The sequence below is a fragment of the Tachysurus vachellii genome, chromosome 18, assembly GCF_030014155.1.
Source record: "Tachysurus vachellii isolate PV-2020 chromosome 18, HZAU_Pvac_v1, whole genome shotgun sequence".
NCBI lineage: Eukaryota > Metazoa > Chordata > Actinopteri > Siluriformes > Bagridae > Tachysurus > Tachysurus vachellii.
This window is the reverse complement of record NC_083477.1, coordinates 18,825,311-18,843,348: the sequence shown is the minus strand read 5'-3', so window position 1 is coordinate 18,843,348 and position 18,038 is coordinate 18,825,311. Positions and strand designations below refer to the sequence as shown.

General features: G+C 37.7%; 3 gene segments (V, D, J or C); all 3 read right to left on the bottom strand.

Annotated features, from left to right (window-relative positions):
• Window positions 1-296: 296 nt before the first annotated feature.
• On the bottom strand, window positions 297-2,228 carry LOC132860960 (immunoglobulin heavy variable 1-3-like). The segment is given in 2 exon segments: window positions 297-613; window positions 2,079-2,228. Coding segments are annotated over 2 exon segments (417 nt in total).
• A 6,644-nt stretch (window positions 2,229-8,872) lies between these two features.
• On the bottom strand, window positions 8,873-9,316 carry LOC132861748 (Ig heavy chain V region 914-like). The segment is given in 2 exon segments: window positions 8,873-9,180; window positions 9,274-9,316. Coding segments are annotated over 2 exon segments (351 nt in total).
• A 781-nt stretch (window positions 9,317-10,097) lies between these two features.
• On the bottom strand, window positions 10,098-10,528 carry LOC132860694 (Ig heavy chain V region PJ14-like; the record flags this gene model as incomplete). The annotated part of the segment is given in 2 exon segments: window positions 10,098-10,387; window positions 10,486-10,528. Coding segments are annotated over 2 exon segments (333 nt in total), but the record flags the coding sequence as incomplete, so codon positions are not given.
• Between the last annotated feature and the right edge of the window lie 7,510 nt (window positions 10,529-18,038).

Sequence of the window (18,038 nt, the reverse complement as noted above, 5' to 3'; positions counted from 1 at the left end):
TTGCAGTTTAAATATACAGGATACAGATAAGGACCAAAGGTCGAGTAAACATTTACTGTTGAACTGTCAGTAAAATTGGAAAGTTATGTGTACTACAAATACAAAAAGATGTAAAAACATTTCTCCATCTGTCTTTGTCTGTCATCATTTATTATTTCCTTTCAGAATAAATTAAGCGTGATGGAAAATAAAAATGGATGTGTGTGGTGGTCGGGGAAATCTTATCAGATGCAGGTGGAGGAGAATTTTATTTCAGTGTACTTGGAGTTTTTGTACATGGATGTTGTTTATTCGTCTCACTGTGGTTCACGAGCGCAGTAATACACAGCTGTGTCTTCAGTCTGCATGTTCTGTCCTGTTAATGTCACTGTGCTGCTGGACGTGTCTCTGGAAGCCTGAAACCTGCTTTTCAGTTTCTCACTGTAGTAAGTGTTACCATCACCACATATACCTCCGATCCATTCCAGAGTTTTTCCTGCAGGTTGTCGTATCCAGTGTGTACAGTAGCTGCTATCAGTTAATGAATATCCAGACACTTTACAGGTCAGAGTCAGTGACTGACCAGGAGTTAATACTGTGGATCCGGTCTGGATCAGCTCAACACTGTGAACACCTGTTAAAGAAAAGTTATTTTAATGATGTAAAAGCAAAAAGCTTTAAGGAACCAAAACTGTATTACATGTCAAATGTAAAAACACTTACAGTGTACGGCTGCCAGCAGCAGCAGCAGTAGGGATGTAGAGATCATGGTGTGTGTTGGAGCAGAAGAAGTAAAAGCTCTTGGTCTTTGTTGCTTAAATATATAACAGAGAAGGACATTTGCATAGAGACACTCCTTATCTTAGGGTCAAAATGGGATGGATTCTAGATGCTTATGTTTAAACCAATAAGAATTTTTAGGCAGGTGTTAATGAGTAAGTTTATACACTATCAGGTGTTTTCAGGTGAATTTATAATAAGAAAACTTACAGAAATGTATAGTAATTTAGAACAGGAAACTTTATTCCTGTTCATTTATAATTCTGTTTAATTTAGAACCTTACATTATAACAGCATTATAAAATACATCTTGTCATGTTACTGAGAAACTTCACAACCACAGGAGGATGTAGTTACATAAATTATAGTGTTTTTATTTGTCCAACCTGTGTTTAATAACCCAAATAACTAATCACACATTATGGAAAGAGTGAAAAAGAAGAGAAAATGTAGATATTTGTCTGATAATGACTGATACTGAATGAGTCTCATACAGAATGCAGTTTGTGGATTCCCTTTTTTTCACTTTATTTGTTGAGCTCTGCTGCCTCCTTCAGTTGTTTCAGTTATTGAACCTCAGACTATGAGAACAGACGGTGTGTTAAACACAACACACTGCTGGAAACATGCTGTATTATACCTGAATCCACTCATTAAACACTGATTCCAACTTCTGGTTAAAAATCCTGTAAAATGAAGGGATTAATAATGGTTCAGAATGAAGACTCTTTCAATAATGTTTACTTTTTTATTTAAAAATGACTTTGTGTGACTGTGTTTTAAAATGCTGCAAATGATTCTGACTTCATTCCAGTGGAAGAAAGTGACAGTGTGACTGAGATGATTTATTAGTTACACTGAGAGGATGTCTGTAACATGTCTCATAAGGTTTTTGTAAGAGGAATCCATTATTCTGTCTCTCTGTGTGTAACGAGCGCAGTAATACACAGCTGTGTCTTCAGTCTGCATGTTCTGTCCTCCAATTGTTATTGTGTTAGTAGAAGTGTCTCTGGGGATGCTGAACTTATTTTTCAGTTTCTCACTGTAAGCTGTACTCCCATAAGTATAGATGGTTCCAATCCACTCCAGAGCTTTTCCTGCAGGTTGTCGAATCCAATGTGTACAATAGCTTGTAAGTGAATATGAAACCTTGCACTGGATGGAGAGACTCTGGCCTGGCTGGACTGTCATGGAAGCAGGCTGAGTCAGTTCCTCACCATGCACATCTGTGGAGGAAAACACATGGTGATATCTCACACAATATATGCTGCACCTTTATTCTTCATCTAGTAAATGAATGAATTTGATAAAGCACTCACAAGAAGCAGCTGCCAGCAGGAGCAGTAGAGATGTAGAGAACATGGTGTGTGTTGTTTGGACTGGAGTCTTCTCTGTTCTCCAAAGTTTAACAGACACCATCACATCATATAAATAGAGTGAGATCCAGCTCTGACACTTGGATTTGTTTATCTGCTGCTGATGGGAGGAGAATGTATCTGAAATGTATTTAAATCATGAGGAGGAGATTCATCTGATGGAGGATGTGTGTGTTTATAAACTCAACTTTCAACAAGAATTTTTATTTGGAACGTTGTCTTTGGAGTTGTAAACATGTTTTCTCACAATATGTATGTTATAATTTAACTAAAATTGTGATTTACATCATTTAACTTCCACCTGAAAATGTGGGTTTGTCATGTGACTATAGTAAGTCTGTGTTTTTGTACTGATGTCTAAGGGGAAGTATCACTGTGTGTCACGGGCGCAGTAATAAACTGCAGTGTCTTCTGTCCTCATGCTGTTCATCTGCAGATACACCTGCTTCTTACTGTCGTCTCTGGAGATGGTGAAGCGGCCCTTAACAGCGCTGGAGTAATATATGTAACTACTACTGTAGATGCTTGCAACCCATTCCAGCCCTTTTCCAGGTGCCTGTCTGATCCAAGCCAAGTAATAGCCACTAATGTCTAATCCAGAGGCTGTGCAGGTCAGTTTATGAGACTGGTCAGGTTTGATGATCACTGGATCAGACTCGATCAGTGTCTGACTGCAGGAATCTGCAAGAACACACAAAGATAGGTGTTAAAGTAAAAAAGAAGATAAATAGAAAATTAAGTCATTTCTCTATAGGAAATAAATAATAATACAAACATTGAATGAAGATTGCTAGAGTAAAGTAACTCAAAACTCTGCCTAGTCCCATCTCAAAGAATTAAAATGATTCCTGCTGCTGTAAATGAACACAAACTGCTGCTATGTTGTTGGGCTGAATGTTTCAGCATAAATGGTTCAAACACAGGATTTGGTTTGCATGACACACCCACTAGAGATATAAAAACATCCACAGAGGAACAGACGAGAGGAGAAAAAGCTTCCTGTAAAACTCCTGGTGTGTTTCATGCTGTCAGCTTCATCACTGCTCTTTACTCATTAGATCTCATGTCTTTTTAGTCCATCACTGTGGATCACTGGAACATCCAGAAAAACATTCTGGCCTTTTCAGAAACTGTCATTGTTCATCTGTGTGTCTAATAAAAACTAATAAGGTAGAAATATCATAAAATAAAGAAATAATTCAGGTCACAAATCATCGCTGATTACTCATTAAACACTGATCCTGTAGTCTTTTTCAATTATGTTTTCTTCAAAAAAAATGACTTTGTGTGACTGTGTTTTAGAATGCTGCAAATGATTATGACTTCATGAAAGACTTTTCCCAGGCCAAGACACTTTTTTTTCAAATGTAATAATAAATAAACTTTAAACTTAAATTTGCTTGAATGACTGTGAGTTAAGTAGCATGTTGTGTATCACTTCAGCATGACTGCTACTGCGTGTGCTTGAATATACAGAATTTTCAAGATTTTATTTATTAATTTTTTCTTGTTAAAATAAGCAAACACATAAAGGTCTAAAATACAATCTTCAGTCAGGTCTTTGTCAAACATTCATCATGGACATGACCAAATTCAGACTAAAGGGAGCTCATCAGAGCATGACCTTGGTTTTTGTACAGCTGTGCCAGTAATCTGAATGACTGTGGCTTTCGGGCACAGTAATACTCAGCTGTGTCCTCAGTCTGAAAGTTTTGCCCCTTTAAAAACACTGTGCTGCTGGAAACGTCTGCAGAGAAACTGATTTTGTTCTTGAGTGAGTCTTTTACAGAAGAGCTGCTGCTACACACATATCCGATATATTCCATAGCCTTGGATGGCGTTTGTCGAATCCAGTATGGACAGTAGCTGGATATTGAAAACCCAGAGAATTTACAGGAGATGGTAAACACCTCACCAGGTCGCACCACTATATTATCTGACTGAGTAAATTCAACCGAATCCACACCTGTAAAGAGCAACACAGAATCAAATGCTTTGTTTGACGATGCAGTCAATGCTCTTTCATATCCATAAGAGATGCACAATGAAATAAAAACAGTTATTTTAGCGAGTGAAAAAACTGCACTTACAAGACACAGCTGTTAGAAACAGCAGGAGACAGATGGAGCTCATGGTGATTTGATTAGCACCGGGTATGGCTGCTGATCCAGAATCTCCACAGTTCAGAGAGCTTTTTATTATGTCTCTGTTCCTGACTTGATGAGAAAAAGAGAGAGCAGGGAGGAGACAGAGACTTACATGCAAATTTCTCATATTGTGTTTTAATCGTAAGCATCATCCTCTTTCATTCACATTCTCAGAAGAGGATTGCAGTCTCTGCTCACTTTATTCAACAATTTGAAATTTTGCCTACTCCATACACACCTTATTGAACTGATATAATATACATTTATACAGTATCTTATTATCAATCGGTATGATTTTATCCGTCTCTCTATAATATTTATCATTTCCTACAATTATGTAGAAGTGAATCCCACTGGACACGGAACAATTACTCAGTGGACTGCAGGACAGTAATCTGGTCATGATCAATCTTAATCATAACTTAATTATAATGTGATATACTGTAGAGATGTCAGTGTTTATTTTCTTGATTTAAAACGTATACTTTAAAAAAATCTAATTGTAGTTTAAAATTTAGCACTACAATCTCATCAAATCAACTGACAGAAAGCTAGCTGATGTTGTCTTCTTACACTTCTGAGAAACTTAGAAGGTGAAACATTTTTAGATGTAAAAACCTTCTCATCTCATGAACATCTCTAATCTGTGATTTTAAATCTATAAAATTTGGAACATTGAGAGATGTTCTCATGTAAATTTATGTGAAGTGAACACACTCTTAATATCAGCATATTCAGTAAGGAGTAAAACACATGGGGTGTGTTGTTATAGGACAATAATCAGGATGTCAGGAATTGTAGATTCCTGATGTGGTGTATGCAGTTGCTGATAATTTATTGTGTAAAATACAAACAAAACCCATGAAATTGTGTAATTCTGCACCCTTTGGTTCTACTTTGACATGAAATTACTGCTTCAAAAATTAATGGCACTGATTATTCAGCCTGATATGATCACTTTTTCTCTTATACAGCAGCAGTCTGTGAACGGTTCCGATTTATTTATTAATTAAAGAAGAATATGGTGAACTCTATTTACGTTTATACTTACAGTTAATGTTGTAGAACTTTTGTGAAATGTATGTATTCCATAATCATGAATTAAATAAAAGTCAACTATTTTTCTGTCAATGTCATTTATTTCCCTCTTTGTTCTTCTGTAAGAATTTGTTTATAAGAGACAGTCTCAGTGTTCAATGTCTCACAGAAATACATAGAAATTGCGAAGTATCTAGATCTGACTGAGGATGTGAGACTATGTTGTAATTCAAAGAAACCTAAAATGTTACAGTATATTTGTTAAGCCTTAGCACCACCTGCAGATCTTGTGAAAATGCCCCGTATATTGTATGCACTTGTTTCCTTTACCACATTTGGGGAAAGATTTTGGATGGCTCATTAACATGTTTGTACCACTATGTTGTCTAGCACAATAAATAAAAAGCAGAATACTGGGCACTCAAACCGTTCAAACCAGAATGAATCTGAAATGTATTTAAATCATGAGGAGATTCATCTGATGGAGGAAATGTGAATCATATGTAGAAACAGCCATCAAGAATTATATATAAAATTTACCTTTAAGGATTATTATCTATGAATGAGAAGATTGGGATTATGATAATAGAACATAAGGATAGTTTTACCTTTTTATAGTCATGGAATAATGCTCTCACACTTTCTCACACATGTTCACACAAATTCAGATTTTTTGATATTATTATTATTAATCAAAGACACAACAATATATAAAGTTCAGAATTGTGATATTATTATAATAGTCGTTATGATGTGCAGCAATATTAAAGATATAATATTGTGGATTTAAATCAACTTAAACAAATATCTAGCTTGAAACTTTCTGTGATAATCTGCAGGATTATTGTTTTTGATTTAGACTCGGATAGATCAGTGTTGTGTCTTGTGTCACACTGAATGAGGAGTTTTTGTACAGGGATGTTGTTTATTCGTCTCACTGTGAGGTTCTCGAGCGCAGTAATACACAGCTGTGTCTTCAGTCTGCATGTTCTGTCCTGTTAATGTCACTGTGCTGCTGGACTTGTCTCTGGAAACCTGAAACCTGCTTTTCAGTCTTTCATTGTAGCCAGTGACTCCACCAACACACTGCTGGAAACATGCTATATTATTCCTGAATCATTCAATCATTAAACACTCTGCTGGTTCCAACTGCTGGTTAAATATCCTGTAATAATCCACTGAAGTTAATCCCAGATCCTTTACAGGAAAGACTCAGAGTTTCTCCATGTTTTTCACCACTGAACCAGTGGGAATAGACACAAGAATCAGACACCTGCCACATAAAAAAAGAAAACATAAGTGTATTCATTCATTCATTCATTCATTCTCTACCGCTTATCTGAACTACCTCGGGTCACGGGGAGCCTGTGCCTATCTCAGGCGTCATTGGGCATCAAGGCAAGATACACCCTGGACGGAGTGCCAACCCATCGCAGGGCACACACACTCTCTCATTCACTCACTCACGCACTCACACACTACGGACAATTTTTCCAGAGATGCCAATCAACCTACTATGCATGTCTTTGGACCGGGGGAGGAAACCCCGGAGGCACGGTGAGAACATGCAAACTCCACACACAAGGCGGATCGAACCCCCAACCCTGGAGGTGTGAGGCGAACGTGCTAACCACTAAGCCACCGTGCCCCCCATAAGTGTATTTAAAAATAAATAAAAAAATATTTGGGATTCAGCATGAGAACTCACCTATGAGGCTGATTAGTAGCAGGAATAAGGAGAGTGGGATCTTCATGCTGAGTGGTGATGAGACTCGATCGCTCCATTCAGCTCAGCTGCACATAAATACTGCATGGACACACAGCAGTCTAGATTTGCATCATGACGTCATGATAGAAAATATGTGGGAGTCAACCTACTTTATCATAAGTTCTTCTTAGTGATATGCTTTTTCCAACTTTGCTGCTCTCTGCTTCACGGAAACCTGGCTGAACAAAGCCATTCCGGACAGCACGTTAAGGCTGCAGGGCTTTTAGCTCTTTAGATCGGATAGCGACGCAGAATCAACGGGGCAATCGCGCGACGGCAGGATGTGTTTTTACATCAATGAAAGGTGTAACTGTGTTAAAGAAGATGTGCCGTCCCGATCTTGAAACACTCTTCATTAACTGCAAACCTTTCTATTCGCCGCGGGAGTTTTGCTCATTCTTTTTGGTGAGTTTTTTTACATCCCTCCACAAGCGCACGTGAGCTTGGCCCTACAGACACTCTCTGATATGATCACAACACAATCCCCCCGCACTGTGGTGAGTCAACAACTGGCAGACGAAATGAACGAGTTCTATTGCAGGTTTGAAAAAGCCCAATTCACATTTCCTGGAACCCCCGACTCCACCACACCTAAAATCCAGTTCAGTGAAGATGATGTGTGTCAGGTCTTCAGGAATCTCAAGAGAAGAAAGGTACCAGGCCCAGACAGCATTTCACCAGCCTGTCTGAAAACCTGTGCTGATCAGCTGGCCCCCATCTTCACACGGATCTTCAACAGATCACTGGAGCTGTGTGAAGTCCCCTCATGCTTCAAAAGCCCCACCATCATCCCCGTCCCAAAGAAACCCAAAATTACCAGATTTAATGACTACAGACCTGTGGCTCTAACGTGTGTGGTCATGAAATCATTTGAAAAACTGGTTTGGCTTATCTGAAGGACATCACTGGACCCTTATTGGAACCTCTGCAGTTTGCCTACAGAGCAAACAGGTCTGTGAATGATGCAGTCAATATGGGACTGCATTATGTTCTGCAGCATCTGGACAGACCAGGGACTTATGTGAGGATCCTGTTTGTGGACTTCAGCTCTGCCTTTAACACCATCATCCCATCACTCCTTCAGCCCAAATTAACCCAACTCTCTGTGCCCTCTGTCTGTCAGTGGATCACCAGCTTTCTGACAGACAGGCAGCAGCTAGTGCGACTGGGAAAACTCAAATCCAGCACCTGCACCATCAGCACTGGTGCCCCTCAGGGTTGTGTCCTCTCCCCACTGCTCTTCTCCCTGTACACAAATGACTGCACCTCTAATGACCCCTCTGTCAAGCTCCTGAAGTTTGTAGACGACACCACACTGATCGGCCTCATCCATGATGGTGACGAGTCTGCCTACAGACTGGAGGTTGAACGGCTGGCTGTCTGGTGCAGTCTTAACAACCTGGAGCTGAACACACTCAAGACAGTGGAGATGATCATGGACTTCAAGAGAAACCCCCCCCTGTTTACCCCTGTGGAGCTTCTGTCACTAAAACAAATTCCTCATATGTGAAAACATGCCTGGCAATAAAGCTCTTTCTGATTCTGATTATTACAGTGTTTATCATGTGCAGTAATGGTAAAAAAAATTGGATTATGGTTTAAATTCTATATTTCAATTATTAAAAAATAACTAAATTCAATCTATTTGTTCTATTTTATGGATTATTTATTTATTTATTTAAAATTTTGTTAGATTTGCATACATCAGTGTTGGGTCTTGTAAATATTCTGTTATAATGAACACTGAATGAGGAGTTTTTGTACAGGGATGTTGTTTATTCGTCTCACTGTGGTTCACGAGCGCAGTAATACACAGCTGTGTCTTCAGTCTGCATGTTCTGTCCTGTTAATGTCACTGTGTTGCTGGACGTGTCTCTGGAAACCTGAAACCTGCTTTTCAGTTTCTCACTGTAGTAAGTGCCACCAGCATAACCCATATTTGCGACCCATTCCAGAGCTTTTCCTGCAGGTTGTCGTATCCATGCTGTAGCATCACTTGTAACTGAATATGAAACCTTGCACTGGATGGAGAGACTCTGGCTTGGTTGGACTGTCATGGAAGCAGGCTGAGTCAGTTCCTCACCATGCACATCTGTGGAGGAAAACACATGGTGATATCTCACACAATATATGCTGCACCTTTATTCTTCATCTAGTAAATGAATGAATTTGATAAAGCACTCACAAGAAGCAGCTGCCAGCAGGAGCAGTAGAGATGTAGAGAACATGGTGTGTGTTGTTTGGACTGGAGTCTTCTCTGTTCTCCAAAGTTTAACACACACCATCACATCATATAAATAGAGTGAGATCCAGCTCTGACACTTGGATTTGTTTATCTGCTGATGATGGGAGGAGAATATATCTGAAATGTATTTAAATCATGAGGAGGAGATTCATCTGATGGAGGATGTGTTGGTTTATAAACTCAACTTTCAACAAGAATTTTTATTTGGAACGTTGTCTTTGGAGTTTTAAACATGTTTTCTCACAATATTTATGCTATAATTGATCTAAACAATAACTGTAACATTTCTAAAAAACACAGATTATTGTAGTTAAATATTTATCAGTTTTGCAGAATCCCAATAATCAAATATCTGTCCGGTGAGTTAAATGAAGCTGGAGGACGATTATAATGTATAAAGTGAGAGAGTTTCTTTACAAAGACTGACATCTAGAGGCACATAAAGAATTATAATTATAATAATAGCTTAAATTGTGTGTTACACCAACATCCACTTCAGCAAGCTGCACAAACAGTTTGGAATATATTGGTGTGGTATTAATGATGTATTAACTGTGTATTCACTTGTGTTCAGGACAACAATTTATTTTAATGTTGAGACAAAGATGAAACCTTATGTAGATATCTTTGAACTACAGAAGTGTCTTAGCTCTGCTAGCTCATATATACCAGACCCCTCTGGGGACATGTGTACTGCAGAGAGAGGAAAATGACCAGGGATGTTTTTGTACAGGGCTTCAGTGAGTTTGTAGTGTTGTGTGTCTGGCACAGTAATACACAGCCGTGTCCTCGACCTGAAAGTTTTGTCCTCTTAAATAAACTGTGCTGCTGGATTTGTTCTGGCTGAGACTGATCTTGCTCTTCATCGTGTCTTTGAGATCAGTGCTATCACCGCTACACAGATATCCGAGCCATTCCAGTGCTTTTCCAGCAGGTTGCCGTATCCAGTTAATACAATAACTCGACACTGAGATCTTACAAGAGATGGAGAACGACTCTCCAGGCTTCACCAGCACAGAGTCTGTCTGAGTGAGCTCCACACCTCCAACACCACCTGTGAATAAGAGCGACAGAACATCATCAAAAGTCATCAAGTCATTTTCACGAAACAAGAATTAAATCTAAATTCATTCAGCCGACACGGAGACGGACAGAATGCAGCTGAAAGCAGCAGCAACACTGATAATGACAGCATTGCTGTTGATATAAAAGTGAAGTGAAGTAAAATGCTCAGCTGCTCTCCTCCTCCTCACTACACACACACTCACACACACTCACACATACCTCCTTAATGTAAGAGACACAAGTGGAGGATTTGCATGAAATGCATCATCATGATCTTGAAGTCTCAGGTTTACTCATTTATACATTAATGTTCTTCCTCTTAGAAGAATTGGTCTTAGAGTGAAATAAACAAAACACTTACGTGTCTCTGTGATTATGAGAAATGAGCCTTACACGATAAAGTCACAGTTTCTGTGTTCAGAAGGTGTTAGTTACATTTCTATAACAGAAGCTGTGTATTTTGATACTGGGATGTGTGTATTACAGTGTGTATTGGGACTGGGATGTGTGTATTACAGTGTGTATTGGGACTGAGATGTGTGTATTACTGTGTGTACTGGGACTGGGATGTTTGTATTACAGTGTGTACTGGGACTGTGATGTGTGTATTACAGTGTGTATTAGGACTGGGATGTATGAATTACAGTGTGTATTGGGACTGGGATGTGTGTATTACAGTGTGTATTAGGACTGGGATGTGTGTGTGTGTTAGGACTGGGATGTGTGTATTACAGTGTGTATTTGGACTGGGATGTGTGTATTAGACTGTGCATTGGGACTGGGATGTGTGTATTAGTGTGTGCAGTGGGGCTGGGATGTGTGTGTTACAGTGTGTATTAGGACAGTATGTTTTATACTATGGTGTGTGTTACAATGTGTACTGGGACTGGAGTGTGTGTTACAGTGTGTATTGCTAGTATGATGTGTGTATTATAGTGTTTATTGTAATAGTGGTGTCTTTATTACAGTATGGATTGGGATGTGTGTATTACAGTGTGTATTAGGACTGGGATGTGTGTATTGGGACTTTGATGTGTGTATTACAGTGTTTAATTGCACTGAGATTTTTTTTTTGCAGTGTGTATTGGGACTGGGATGTGTGTATTACAGTGTGTATTTAGACTGGGATGTGTGTATTACAGTGTGTATTGGGACTGTGATGTGTGTATGAAAGTGTTTATTGGGACTTTGATGTGTGTATTACAGTGTGTATTGTGACTGTGATGTGTGTATTACAGTGTGTATTGAGACTGTGATGTGTCTATTACCGTGTGTATTGGGACTGGGATGTGTGTATTACAGTGTGTATTGTGACTGGGATGTGTGTATTTCAGTGTGTATTGTGACTGTGATGTGTGTATTACAGTGTGTATTGGGACTGTGATGTGTCTATTACCGTGTGTATTGGGACTGGGATGTGTGTATTACATTGTTTATTGGGACTGTGATGTGTGTATTACAGTGTGTATTGTGACTGGGATGTGTGTATTTCAGTGTGTATTGGGACTGGGATGTGTGTATTACAGTGTGTATTGGGACTGGGATGTGTGTATTACAGTGTGTATTGGGACTGGGATGTGCGTATTACAGTGTTTATTGGGACTGAGATGTGTGTATTACAGTGTGTATTGGGACTGTAATGTGTGTATTACAGTGTTTGTTGGGACTGGGATGTGTGTATTACAGTGTGTATTGGGACTGGCATGTGTGTATGAAAGTGTTTATTGGGACTGGGATGTGTGTATTATAGTGTGTTTTGGGATTGTAGTGTGTTTATTACAGTGTGTATTTGTCAGTGACGTGGGGATAAAAACAGACCCAAATACAGGATAGCTAAAATAAAAGTGTTTATTAACTAAAAAACACAAAACAGGGACAAGGACACAGACGATACCAGACATGACACGACTAGACATGGGATGACAGATGACAAGGATAGTTTATTTATATTTACATTCCTAATAATTAGTTTAGGCCACGCCCACTTTAGGGTTATATCAGGTATGCTGTTTGCTGTTATTTTTGATTCAGTCGTGTGCCACGAAAGTTGTGTTAGCAAAAGGGTGCTATTTTTATAACAGGGTGAATTTGCATAAACACACTTCAGCTGTTAGATTTAATAGTTTCATGAAAACCTCTTGAAAACAAGCAGCTGCTGCCCCCTACAGGTGCAGATACAGAAGATTATAATGTTCTTGCTGCCAATAAAAAAAAATAAAAAAAAACTTTCACATGGACCAACAATGAAAATAAAGAAAGTAGGAATTCAGTAATGGATCATTTTTATCAGCATGGTTTAAAAGAGAGAAAACACTCAGCAGTAACATAGTAAATCATTTGGTTTAAATAATCAGTTAATTGGGAAATCAATATTAGTCTCAATTATTATGGCACTGAGCTCTTTTTCTAGTTTGTGAACATCTACTTCTATATTTCTCAATCTGTCGATTCAACTCAATTAATTTCTGTAATGCATTTAACAATGGACTAGATTTGTGAACATCTACTTAAATAGTTCTTAATCTGTTAATTCAATTCACTTTATTTATATAACACATTTAACAATGGATATTTTCTCAAAGCAGCTTTAAAAAAAGAAAAGAAACATACAATAAAAATTTTAAAATTAAAGTTTAAATTTTGTAACATTTTTTGTAACAGACTGTGAGCTTTTCATGTGTCTGTAGTAAGTCTGTGTTTTTGTATTGATGTCTAAGGGGAAGTATCACTGTGTGTCACGGGCGCAGTAATAAACTGCAGTGTCTTCTGTCCTCATGCTGTTCATCTGCAGATACACCTGCTTCTTACTGTTGTCTCTGGAGATGGTGAAGCGGCCCTGAACAGCACTGGAGTAAAACTTCCTATCACTATCATACTCGATAATTGCAACAAATTCTAGTCCTTTTCCAGGCGCCTGTCTGATCCAAGCCATCCAGTATCTACTAAAGTCAAATCCAGAGGCTGTGCAGGTCAGTTTATGAGACTGAGCAGGTTTGATGGTCACTGGATCAGACTCGATCAGTGTCTGACTGCAGGAATCTGAAATAGAAGAATATTTAAAAGTAGGAATTAAAGTTAATAAAGAAGTAATATTAAAAACCGTTAAAATGTTTCTCTATATGAAATAAATAATAATACTAACATTGAATGAAGATTACTAGAGTAAAGTAACTCAAAACTCTGCCTAGTCCCATCTCAAAGAATTAGAATGATTCCTGCTGCTGTAAATGAACACAAACTGCTGCTATGTTGTTGGGCTGAATGTTTCAGCATAAATGGTTCAAACACAGGATTTGGTTTGCATGACACACCCACTAGAGATATAAAAACATCATGTGTTTCAGACAAAACATTGCTGTGTTGAGTGCAGCTCTGCAGCTGTTAATCACACTCACACCCCGTTTCATCTCCATATCAATTTAATGTGGAAAATAATTCAGCTGTTTGTTATTATTATTAATGATATGAACATGTTGTGATGTAATTAACGCTTCCTGTGATGGTCAGATTGAAATCTGATCTATTTCCAGTTCCCTCAAATTAATCTGAATCTTTCCCTGGTTTCTGTTGGATCCAGTGCATGAGGTTCATGGAGAAGTGCAGTAGGAGACAGAGACTTACATGCAAATTTCTCATATTATATTTTAGCATCATCCTTTTTCATTCACATTCACAGAGTAGGACTTGCAGTCTCTGCTCACTTTATTCAACAATTTGGAGTTTTCCCTACTCCATACACACCTGATTGAACTGATATAGTATACATTTATACAGTTTCCAGCTTCGTACTCTCAATCAGTATGATTTTCTCCTTCTATCTATAATATTTAAAAAGCAGCACATCCTATTATTGTCATATATTGTAATTATTACACTTATTACAGACATATATATATGAAAGGACCACAACTGCATGATTCAAAGACTATTTATAAAATATGTAGAATTTTGCAGTCTGGTTAACTGCGTAACAAATATTACAAAAATGATACACCATAAATAATAAGTACATCACTTTCCTGTGTTCAGCACATCACCTGTTAGATAGCAGCACTTTTCTTATGCATGTAAAGTAATAGTGAACATAGTGAGATCTTACACATTAAAGCCAGAAAAAAAGACATTCAGAAAACCTCAGGATTCACAGCAAATCAATGAAAATATCTAAATAATATCAATGTTAATAGTTTAATTTGTATAACATATTTAAGAATAAATCCTGTTTTACAAATTTACAATACAAATTGAAAGAAAACTAATTTTACTATATATCAATTTATCATTTCCTACAATTATGTACAAGTCAATCTCACTGGGACAAGGAACAATGACTCAGTGAGCAGGACTGTAAATCTGGTCATGATCAATCTAAATCATAACTCAATTATAATATGATGTATAGATGTCAGTGTTAATTTACTTGATTTAAAAATATACATTTAAAATATAATTGTAGTTTAAAATTTAGCACTACAATCTCATTAAATCAAAATTTTACATTTTGATAGACTCCTATAGATCAGTGTTGTGTCGAGGAGTTTTTGTACTGCTTTTTTTTTACAGAAGTAAAAGCTCTTGGTCTTTGTTGCTTAAATATATAACAGAGAAGGACATTTGCATAGAGACACTCCTTATCTTAGGGTCAACATGGGATGGATTCTTATATATAAATATAAATTAGAAAACCTCCTCATCTTTTAAACATGTCTGTATTTTTTAGAGATATCTATCACTGCAGCTTGAGTTTATGTTTGAACCAATAAGAAGCTTAAGGCAGGTGTTAATGAGTAAGTTTATACACTATCAGGTGTTTTCAGGTGAATTTATAATAAGAAAACTTACAGAAATTTATATTCATTTAGAACAGGAAACTTTATTTCTATTCGTTTATAATTCTGTTTCATTTAGAACCTTAATTTAGAACCTTACATTATAACAGCATTATAAAATACATCTTGTCATGTTACTGAGAAACCTCACAACCACAGGAGGATGTAGTTACATAAATTATAGTGTTTTTATTTGTCCAACCTGTGTTTAACAACCCAAATAACTAATCACACATTATGGAAAGAGTAAAAAGAAGAGAAAATGTAGATATTTGTCTGATAATGACTGATACTGAATGAGTCTCATACAGAATGCAGTTTGTGGATTCACTTTTTTTCACTTTATTTGTTGAGCTCTGCTGCCTCCTTCAGTTGTTTCAGTTATTGAACCTCAGACTATGAGAACAGACTGTGTGTTAAACACAACACACTGCTGGAAACATGCTGTATTATTCCTGAATCCACTCATTAAACACTGATTCCAACTGCTGGTTAAAAATCCTGTAAAACGAAGGGATTAATAATGGTTCAGAATGAAGACTCTTTCAATAATGTTTTCTTTTTTATTTAAAAATGACTTTGTGTGACTGTGTTTTAAAATGCTGCAAACGATTCTGACTTCATTCCAGTGGAAGAAAGTGAAAGTGTGACTGAGATGATTTATTAGTTACACTGAGAGGATGTCTGTAACATGTCTCATAAGGTTTTTGTAAGAGGAATCCACTATTCTGTCTCACTGTGTGTAACGAGCGCAGTAATACACAGCTGTGTCTTCAGTCTGCATGTTCTGTCCTCCAATTGTTATTGTGTTAGTAGAAGTGTCTCTGGAGATGCTGAACTTATTTTTCAGTTTCTCACTGTAAGCGGTACTCCCACCACTATCGATGTATCCAATCCACTCCAGAGCTTTTCCTGCAGGTTGTCGAATCCAAGCTGTATTGTAGCTCGTAACTGAATATGAAACCTTGCACTGGATGGAGAGACTCTGGCCTGGCTGGACTGTCATGGAAGCAGGCTGAGTCAGTTCCTCACCATGCACATCTGTGGAGGAAAACACATGGTGATATCTCACACAATATATGCTGCACCTTTATTCTTCATCTAGTAAATGAATGAATTTGATAAAGCACTCACAAGAAGCAGCTGCCAGCAGGAGCAGTAGAGATGTAGAGAACATGGTGTGTGTTGTTTGGACTGGAGTCTTCTCTGTTCTCCAAAGTTTAACACACACCATCACATCATATAAATAGAGTGAGTTCCAGCTCTGACACTTGGATTTGTTTATCTGCTGATGATGGGAGGAGAATGTATCTGAAATGTATTTAAATCATGAGGAGGAGATTCATCTGATCTGAATTCATAATGGAACAGCAGCCTTTTTATCAAATACTGTCATTTTCCAAAACCAGAAATCTTAAAGACTCAATGAAGGAAACAAGGAACACAAATTAATTTTAGCATAATAATTATTATGTATGCTTGAGGATCCTTTTGAACATTGATACGTACAAGATCTAAATAAATCAAATGTTTAATCAGGCTTTTATTTGTATAAAATTAGACAATCATTCGTTTCACTCGATTGAGTCCACTTGAATTTTCCATGAAATCAGGTTTTCCATAATAAAGAGCCTTATTTACTGATCAACACTAAACAGGTCACCACAGACATTTTATGTCACTGAGTTTAATCCGAGTGTCATGATGCTGTATGCAGTCAGAGCAGAATGTGAAAAGAGAGATTGTCTAAATGTGCAGATGGAAACAGATGGAGATGGTTGAGTTTGTACAGACTGCCCTCTAGTGGCAAAAAGACCTGGGGTCTCGTTTATAAAGCGTGCGTACGCACAAAACGGGGCTGGAAACGTGCGTACGCCAGTTTTCGCGCAAAGGTTGTGATCTATAAAAAACAAACTTGACGGGAAAATGTGCGCACCTTTAAGCAAACTTTGAGACGTGCGTACGCACATTCTGGATACAAAGGGAATTGGCGACACAGATGGTGAGGTCGTGAACTGAAGTTAGATTGTAGAAAATACATGTGAGAAGAACGATTATAAGAATTAATGACATTTAATTTTCACCCCATTTCATACGTTATATCCGCATCATCATGAGGATTAAATCCAACAGTGTTATTTGTGCCGATTGTTTTAGGCTATATACATTTAGTAAAATCCAAACGTAATTCAAAATGTATTAAAAATAAAATAATAATAATCAGCGCTACTCCGTCCAGGGTGTATCCTGCCTTGATGCCCAATGACGCCTGAGGATAGGCACAGGCTCCCCGTGACCCGAGTAGTTCGGATAAGCGGTAGAAGATGAACGAATGAATGAATAATCAGCGCTGCCTTACAGTCACATTGTCCACAACGGGAGCGCAGGAGGAGATGACGCGACTACATGTGATACAGAATAGAATGAAATACCCTTTTATTAGAGAACTGCAGAACACAGTGTAAAAACAAAATATTTTCCTTAATGTACATATATCATAAAATGTCAAAGTCTGCAAATACAGTCATGAAGCACAATCGCTACTCATCATCGGTCCTAACTATTACGGTGTTCATTACAAAACCGTCATGAAGAAGCATGTGTTCACTATAACATTTTCGTCTTAAATTTTCGCCCACAAATTAATTCTGTGATTTTGTCAAGGTGTTAACGATCAGTCTAATTGCTAGAAACATATAAATCCTCCGGTGACCCGGGTATGTAATGCTTCATGATGGCACTGCTGGCACTGTTGGAGGATTACGCCAGTGGCAGAATAAGGAGAGAACGAGTTTTCAGGGACCATGATGG